This window comes from Eurypyga helias, unplaced genomic scaffold (genome assembly GCF_000690775.1).
Source record: "Eurypyga helias isolate BGI_N326 unplaced genomic scaffold, ASM69077v1 scaffold27633, whole genome shotgun sequence".
Lineage (NCBI taxonomy): Eukaryota > Metazoa > Chordata > Aves > Eurypygiformes > Eurypygidae > Eurypyga > Eurypyga helias.
In genome coordinates, this window is record NW_010243504.1 from 51,641 (window position 1) to 61,009 (window position 9,369).

The 9,369-nt window shown below is 46.6% G+C and overlaps 1 protein-coding gene across 1 annotated transcript in view; it reads left to right on the top strand.

Moving 5' to 3' along the window:
* Nucleotides 1–8,969, top strand: part of SEMA5B (sema domain, seven thrombospondin repeats (type 1 and type 1-like), transmembrane domain (TM) and short cytoplasmic domain, (semaphorin) 5B) — a gene marked incomplete at its 5' end in the record, with an annotated part of 60,170 nt that extends 51,201 nt beyond the window's left edge. The window contains one exon of the mRNA XM_010149453.1: nucleotides 8,814–8,969. Coding sequence (XP_010147755.1) covers nucleotides 8,814–8,969 — 156 coding nt within the window. The remainder of the gene's footprint in view (nucleotides 1–8,813) is intronic.
* Between the last annotated feature and the right edge of the window lie 400 nt (nucleotides 8,970–9,369).

Genomic DNA, 9,369 nt, shown 5'->3' on the forward strand with positions numbered 1-9,369 from the left:
GAGGTTATAAATGTAGAGAGGGAATAACAAGGTGAGATGCAGCATTGGGAGAAAACAAAGCAATCTTGAGGAGAATAATCAAAAAGCAGCTATTTGGAAGGTGGGAGATATTTGGAAAGCAATAAGACTGTAAGAGGCTGAATGGAGTTAGCAGATGGCAAATTAGGCCCAGTTTTTACTTTTATTTCTATTTTTACTACCTTTTTTTTTGCACCGCTGCAGTTACACCTTTGCAATTCTCAGCCTAAATGTGGCGCTGTGGGCTGGCACCAAGCTGCATGACCTGCAGTGGTAATCCACCAGAATAAGCAGCTCCGAGACCGTCGAAAACTCAGGGCTGCTTGCTCCCATATAACTGCCGTGAGAAATGCCTTCCCTGGACAGACCTACAGCGGGTCACTGTGGCCCGACAGTCGCCATCAGCTGAAGCCCAGTATCGCTCAGTTGCTCCAGGTTATCATCTTCCCCCAGTGTGAACTATTAAACTTAGCTTTAGGAGGCGTTGGTTGTACCTCAGCTGAGTTAGGCTGAGCAGTAGAGCATGCGCGAAGGCAGGTGCTGTAGCTCAAGTGATGAGCCTCTGTAGTAACACCACTGTGTACGTGAGGACCCAGGGAGGGCACACACCAAGGCATAGTAGTGCAGCAAGGAGACAGTTTCCACCTTCCCACGCAGCTGAGATCATGTCTGCTATATCCTGCATGCCAGCTCTATTGGGAAGCAGCCCCAATTCTTCTTTTGTGTCTGGACGCCACGTCATGAGTGTTGCCACCAGCACAGTACTGGCAAGCAGGGATAAATAGCAAGCTTTAGGCTAGACACCTGCACTTGCCAGCGGGTAGAGCTCTGTCAACTCCTTGGACTTCAGTTTCCAGGTCAGAAGAATACTTAAACCTGGATTTACTCTAAACATGGTCTCACTTCAGTTTGCCTTACTATTACACAGTTCGTTTTGTCATCTTACTCGTGTGCTTAAAGTCAGAGATGTGCCAAAGCATCTTTCTGACAATGGTCCTTTATGTTGCCAACTCTGAAGGTTTTTGTAAGTTTAAGAGGGCAGTAATACAACCTCACTCCCTCCCAAGCATAAGGATAAAATAGATATTTTCAAACAGCTATAGAAAACGGTAGCTATTAATTTTCTTATAATTGAATGTGAGTTCCGTTGTCAACCTGAGCACATCTACAGATGCTGCTGTCATTTGGGGGTTGTTTAATTTATTTACCAATAACGGTGAACAAAGAATTTCCAGTCTAAAAATATGGTAAGCTTCCATGCAAAAAGAACGTGCAATCATAAGTTTAGTTTCCCAGTGGGATATTTTTTTTTTTAATCTTTTCAAGAGGAAAAACCTTCTTATATAGAAAGTAGGTTCCTCATCTGTACATCTACACTTTACTGTAAATCCTGCAAACAGCCTTATTTGATTCATCACAATAAACTTAACACATAAAACCTGGCCACTGCTACCTTTGACTTCAGTGGAGGCAGAGCTCAAGAGAGTTTATAAAAGCATCAGGTGAGATAGTTTGTCCAGTGTAAGAGACTAAGCAAACTTTTAAGAGGGATCAGAAAGAAGAATCATTAAATTCTTAAAAAACACTCCGAGCTTGCAGTAAGTTCATGGGTCTCTCAAGGTCTTTCTGGCGACTTTCCATCTTTCCAGGGTCATCTGTAATGCATAGCTGGAGAGGCACAGCGGTGTTGTGGCATCCAGTTGATCAGAAGAAAGGGAGTGTATGGGTGGGCCAGATGTCATTTATTTTCTTGATGTCAATTATTGCCAAAAGGTTACTTTAGTTGTATAGTTTATTTTGCTGAAAAGTAGTTATTATGCTAATTATTTCCAAATTCACTGGTTAATTATAATTCTGAGATTTCTGCCTTGGTACTTCCAGAGATGTACAAGCTGTGGGAAATGTTTCACAATATTAATGTATTTCCACAAGCCTAAGTCATTTGTCTAATGTTCCTAGAACGCAAAAAGTAACGTCCTTTAACAAGAAGGCACGGCTAGCTCCATAAAACAGCCGATCTGCATCGAAAAGGCATTTTGTTCAGTCTGATTTCGCTGCAAGAAGCAAATGACTTGAGCACAAAAGAACCTAAATGTTGGATCTTGGCTTCATTACATCATTGCACAATTCCCTTATCTGTCTGTTTTCCTGGGGGATGAGGTGGAGTAATGGCCATCCCACTGTTGCTACAGGAAGTTGGTTGCATGCTGTTCCAAGGAAAATTGGAAAGGCTACCTCAATTCTTTTAGGGCTAATTGTGAACTGAGTTCAGTGGGAATGTTGTCCTTGATTTCTGCAGAGGCAGGATGCAGGATGCACATAGCCTTCATTTGGATATTGGCAAGAAGAATGGGTTGGCTGCAACGTTGCTGTTTGCTGCCTGGACCCTAATTTTAGACCTTTTCCTTGTCCACAGTGGATGGATGAGCAGGGTTTGGAGTTGTTAGCCTTGTTTCTTTTTTGTGATGAGGGAAAAGGGAAGTTTTAGTTTGTAGTACACTGGGACGTTCAACATTACAAATAAACTTGCGAGATGGAAACTTGCAGTCCTGGCACGGGTGTCGCATCCCTGATGAGTCATGTCCATGGAAAAGGTGTGTGCTGCGTTGTTCAGAGGCTGAAGTGATGATAACATAACCATAAACGCTAGACAGAGTGGTTTGAATCTGCCCAGGAAGGTCAAACAACCTTTTCTTTCTTCTTTCTATCTTTTTTAAAGAGGGAAGTGCCATGGGTGGGAGGTGGAAGAACTGAAATTGCATCTGTCAACAGAGAAATAGTGGAGGTTGGGGGAAACGGTCCCTACTCATTGACTTCTCGGGGACTGTGGTGCTCTGTAGATTGTGAAGATTAATTTATAAAACTCTTGGGAAACTTGCTGAGTCTTCCCCCAGACCACCCCCAAAATAGAAAAGAAGACCTGGGTCTCAAAGAGGATGCTGAGCTCCAGAAAGCTGAGTGCTTTCTGCCTGAGAAAATAAGGAAATCTTGCCACTGCATGTCATCCTGCAGGAACTACTTTATGGCCCTTATTTTGGTACTAGTTGTATGTGTATCAGATGCTTTTAGAAACATCCTTTTCCTTTAGCTTCTCAAAAACAATATGGAATTCCTTTTAATTGGGGATGAGAAGATGTTGATCTTCTTTTTAAATCAAGTTTTGAAATTTTTGTTGACTGCCTATTAAAAAATGAAACATTTGATCTGTTTATGTGTGTAAGAAATGTTTATACAGCTTATGCATGCAGCTGTAGGATGGGATTAGTACTGAAAGTCCCACACTGTTACGCATGAAGATGTTTTGATACATCTGGGAGAATGTAAGCAAGTAAATGAGTGGATTATGACTTAATGATTTGGAGCAGAGGCAGAATTTGGGGGTGTAGTGGCAAAGCATTGCTGGAGAAAAAGTAACAAATGGAAAATCTGAATGATGACTTAGGCTAAAAATATCAATGGAGAAAGCTGAACAAAATTAAATGTGTGCATATGGCACAATACAGTCATGTTTAACACATCCAGCACATGGCTCTACCTTGGGAGAAACAGCCTGTGAGAGCATGTCAGTATTTTGACTCCGGTACGAGTACCGGGGGGCAGAGCAGCACACAAGGTATCTGTAAAGTTTCCCATTAGAACTATTCTTGTTTTCATTACAGTAGCAAAAGTGATAATGTTGTTTATGTATTACTGAAACACTCAGGTTTCTGTTGTGCTTGGCAAAGACACGCAATTCACTGGCAACAAGACTGGACCTTTCGATTAGCTGACAGCTCACACAGAATGGAGAAAGCTGCTACTGGTTTACATTCTCTTAAAACCATATCCACCTTACACATTAGTCATATTCCAGTGCAACATAGTAGGGGGTCTTTTGAAGAAAGCCGTTGAAGTTGTGACTGTTTTGAGGGATGCACGCAGTTGGGTTAGTGCATGCAGGTGGCTTACCTTCTGCTAACAGGTTCTTGAGCTGGGGTTAGTGGTGAACAGACCAGAAGAATCAAATGATACCAAATATGCCAGGATGGTATGGCTCATGCTGGGAGGGAGGAAGCAGGTAGAAGTACTTGATTGATGGATGTTGAATTTCTAGTTATTAGTTGAACGGAGCACTTCTTCCAAGCACATGTTTTCATACTAGCTCAGGATCTGGCCTCACTTTTTATGAGGAATTTTATGCTTGCATAACGAGAAGCTGCTTCTCCAGGCAGGGTAGGACCAAAACAAGGGCCTGAAATACATTCCCCTCAGTGTTTGAAATACGTCGTACAAATGGCACAGAGATTTTGCACCAAGTGATGTTTCAGCAGTGGACGTTGATCGTGCTTTTGGTTCTTCTGGCCCTGCTTACTGAACAACCAGTCCTAAGAGGTTGTAGCTGCTGGCAAGGGGAGGCAATGGTGCTTCATACGGAAGGGAGCTGTCAGCAAGAAGGGGAAAATACAAGTTGAGTGTCAGGAAAAGTGTCATCAGTCTGGTGGGTGCTCAGATGACTGACACTTCCGTGCAGGGGTGATAGTGCAGAAGGGCTCAGGCAGCAAAGGCAAGTCCTTCTTGCTTCTCTGAACCCTCTCGTGAGGACAGCCTGAGCCCTAGTGCTCGCCGCGCTGCTCTGGTCAGCTTACTGCAGCCGCGGATACGTCCCTGCAAAAGCACCGAAGGGTTGTCCCTTCTAAGAGGACTTCCTGGCCTCTGTAATCCTGGGGCTCAGCTTGGGGGTGGCTGAGGTGAAGAGGCACTCGCAGGAGCTGGTCTGTGTTAGTTTTTGTGGTTGAGTGCCGTTGTGTGGTGCTGACCACCCTTGGCCTGCCCCGTTGGGACTGATAAGGCCAGAAGGCCAACCGTATCCTGGGCTGTATCCGGAGAGGTGTGGCCAGCAGGTCGAGGGAGGGGATTCTGCCCCTCTACTCTGCTCTGGTGAGACCCCACCTGGAGTGCTGCATCCAGCTGTGGAGCCCTCAATATCGGAAGGATATTGACCACTTGGAGTGAGTCCAGAGGAGGGCCACGAAGATGCTCAGAGGGCTGGAGCACCTCTGCTATGACGAAAGGCTGCGAGAACTGGGCTTGTTCAGCCTGGAGAAGAGGAGGCTCCGAGGAGACCTCATTGCAGCTTTCCAGTATCTGAAGGGGGCCTACAAGGGTACTGGGAGAGGACTTTTTACAAGGGCCTGTAGTGACAGGACAAGGGGGAATGGGGATAAATTGAAATCGGGGAGGTTTAGATTAGATGTCAGGAAGAAATTCTTCACAGAGAGTGTGGTGAGGCACTGGAACAGGTTGCCCAGAGAAGGTGTGGATGCCCCATCCCTGGATGTCTTCAAGGCCAGGCTGGATGAGGCTTTGAGCAACCTGGTCTAGTGGAAGGTGTCCCTGCCCATGGCAGGGGGGTTGGAACTAGATGATCTTTAAGGTCCCTTCCAACCCTAACCATTCTATGATTCTATGATAAAGAGTGGTGGGAACACGTATAGGCGCAGCAGGCTGTTGTCAGCCCCACAGTAGCTCCAGTGAGTTCAAGCTGTCGTGAGGCTCTGACCTTGACGGCATAATCCATATAGTGGTGCGGGAATGTCTTCCACAGGGAAAGTTGTTGGCCATCTCTACTGTCACAGTGACGAGAGCAAGGGTTAAAGCTTGGAGTAAAACAGCACGTGAGCCCACCCAGAGAGATTTAACTGTGTGCCTCTTCTCCTGCAGCATGTGCATGAGTGTGTGTGTACATCTCTCAGATTCACCGCTGCCTGATTTCCCTTCTTTAAAATATCAACCAATTTCTAATACAACGGATCCTAATCATCTATTTATTAAAATGAGACAGACAATAAGTTTGTGTGGGGAAACGTTAAGGCAGAGCACATTGATCATGCTGATTTAGGACAGCGCTGCCATCACAGTGTTTCCGGAGACAAATTCTTTGCAGCTAATTGCATTATAAATTCCGCTAAATCGTTTTCATAAGGTTTTTCCCTAAGATATAAGCCCTCCGTCAAAAATAAAACCAAAAAGAGCAAAGGAGCAGTTGTGGGTTTTTTCCCCTAATTAAATGCTATAGGAAAATAAGATGAGAGAGAGAACAAAATGCAAATTGTGTTAATTAAATGCTCTAAAGGGCTAGTTTTAAACACTGTGGGACATGCTGAAACTCATACAGATTTTCCAGCTGAAAGCCAAAAAAGTCGAGCCCTGAAGTCTTTGTCCTCAGACCACCATGGCCCTGAGCCATCCCAGGTCAGGGTTTTGATGTCACCCAGTTTCAGAGGTGGTAAACCTGGCATGTCTTGGATCTAACCCACCCCAAAAATTGACCCAGATGAGGCCTGGATGCCAGACCACCTTCAAGAGAGCGCAGGCAGTGTGGCAGTAGGAACCAGCCCCTTCCTCCCGCGGCGGTGGACCGCGGCCGTGGGGCTGTGCTGCCCGCAGTGGGTGTCCTGGGCCAGAGACGCAGCAGCCACCGCGTACGGCCGGCGTGAACGCCTCTATCGTTCGCCAGAGAGCAGCTCCCCCAGACACTCTGCGGTAGTGCTTAGCAAAGTGCCTTTTTACAGGGGATCGCAGATGCTTTTATCTAGCTGGGTCAGAAGACACTGAAGCACAGAGCAGTTAATTGGATTTCCCAAGGAAGCATAGCAAGCAGCAGAGGACTGAGCCTGGCTCCCGTGTTTCCCAGCTTCCGGCACAGAACAGCAGGCTGTTGCCCACACTATTTTAATATTTCTTTCGCTGACTGGGAGTGAAGCATGACATTTCTTTTCTTCCTTTCATACTGTAGGGCAAAAACTCTCATTCCTTGGAAATATTTGTCACTTTGAGCATGCTTATACAAATTCTCTCCTTGGTTCCTACAAGTGATGTGCTGTGAGCTCATTTTAGAGACTCCAGGCAGGGAGAGATGGCAGTTAGACCAGGAGAAGGCTAGTTCTCTTCCAGTTTTTGTGTAGGAGATGTTTCAGGTAGTACCTATTTCCAAAAAAGTGATATGGTAGTTCAGCAGTTGGGGAATTTCTGTGCCAAGGTAGTTTTGCCGTAGGAAAGCCTTTCCCTCTAACATCTTGTGTGAAACTGGGAGTTGCAGCTCCCAGGGTGGCTGTAGCTGTCAGTCTGCTACCAGGTTAGAAGAAAGCATTTTCTTTTCTTCCTCCTCCTCTCCCCCTCCCCATGCAGTAAATTTATTTGATTACAAAGAAATTGGGAGATAAATGTACTGGTCTTGTCTTTGAGCCTGGGGTAGCTGCGATCATTCCAGCGGTCACAGCTGGGATGTGGCTAAGCCCTGACTGTGCCCAGGGCAAGACCCTGCTCACGAACTGCAGCCTCCTAAAAGTTGGGCACCCACTGTCGACAGGCCGCCCCGCTGCTGGGGGACAGGAGCTTCACAAATTTCATCTGTGCCTGCATTCCGCCTTGCCGATAGAGCCGCCGTGCCCGAAGTTTAGGTGGCTGAAGTTAGGTGGGTCGAGTAAGGCTAATGGAGCAGGGTATTTCATGCACGTGAGCATTAGTTTATTAATTTTCATCTTGCCCTGAGCTAGGTTGGGTATGAGTTGTTTGTCTCAAGAGGGAACTCTGAGGTAAAGCGGTTCCCCCAGGGGCATCGGGCTGTGGCAGGACAACCATTAGGTCCCAGGACTAGCTGCCTCGTTAGAGCTCTCCATGTCTCTGCTCCAGACAGGAGAGACACTCATGCCCTCTTTAAACGGGCTGTGCCCCGACCATGAGGCTGCTGTAGCAAACACCTAGTTTTGAGTCCCAGGTCAAAGGAGTGAGTTCCCTGCACGACAGCCATGAACGGTGCACGTAGGAGTGACACAGACCAGCGACGTGTGTACGAAATTTAAGCCAGGGATTAGCTGAAAACACTGTCATTGAAGTTCCTCAGCCAAATCCACAGAAATCAGACGACTGTAAAGATGCAGGAGAAAGTTCCATAAAGTCATTGCACGCACCTTTCCCCCAAAATGGGATTTTATCCTTGTGCACAGGTAAACAGCTGGCATAGCAGTGGCCTTTGATGTGGGGAGAGGGGGACTTGTGCTTGCTGGTGGGGAGCATAACAGTAATTCTTGCAAAAAGCAAAGGGGGGAAGAGGGGAGGGAGAAAAAATACCATTTAAATTTTTTTTATGATAAAAGGGGCATTTGTGGTTCTCACTTTCTATGTTAATGTTGCCAACAATTGTTACGTGGTTGTGAATTTTTTTTTTTTAAGTCATTTTAGTTTTTCCAAAAGTGACCATGATTTGTTACTTATACTGTAGCTTACAGAAGTGACACACTTAATATCGGGGGGTCCAAACCTGGATATCTACCAATGGAGATGGAGATCAGGTAAATGCACACCTGCTCTTCCAAAGAGAAAAAGCTGCCATTTGGCGACTGGTTTGAGAGGGAGCAGCAGGCTGGAACACGAGCAGTTTGGAAGCGATTAGATTGAGCGCTGCCGTGTACCACCGACGGTGGCGTAGGCCCAGCATGGCTCTGTGTGACAACGATGTTCAGACAACACGCCATCTACCAGGAGACTCGAGGTCTCTGGAGAAGGCTCGGGGTTCTGGCCCTAGCCGTAGGGGAGCACAGGTCCACCGAAGGAGACCCGGCAGGAGCTGCGGTCCCCGCAGACTCGCCCCGTAGCGAGTACCGTGTACCCTCTTACTCTCCCAGCCGGAGGGAAGGCGGTGGTGGCTGCGACAGACCGTGATGGAAAAGGCAGGTGAGAGGGAGGTGTCGGCAAGTAGGAAGGAGTAATTATGTGGCACCATTGCCATGCCTGTCATCTCCTCTGCTCTTTTACAGACACTTAACAAGAACAATTTGATACCGGATGACAGGACCAACTTCTACCCGTTGCAGCAAACCAACGTGTACACGACAACCTATTATCCCAGTACACTGAATAAATATGACTACAGGCCCGAGGCCTCCCCCGGAAGGACCTTTACGAACAGCTGATGATGGACGGATCCTACAGGACTGGATCGCTTCCTATATGAATTTTTTTTTAATTGATTTTATGGACCAAATACTGGCCCAGCCTCTAGATGTAAATATTGTACAGTAGGGTCTCTTTTTTTTTTTTTCCTTTGGTTAATTGTATTTCTTGTAAACAGCACATCTCCTTACAAGGACAAAAACGTGTATGGACCATTCTGCAGAGCTTTTGTGGATGTTTGGCTGGAGACGGCTCTTACTACTGCGACTGTTTATGGCTGGAAGTTCAGTGTTGCTGTCCAAGGCCGGCGTTGTCAAGGAGGTGGCTGTGTGCTGGGCTCGGTGGCCACCGCGCAGCAGCTGATGGCGCACGGATGCGCTCTAAGCAAGGCAAGCGGTGGCCTCCTGGGGCAGGGGTTGT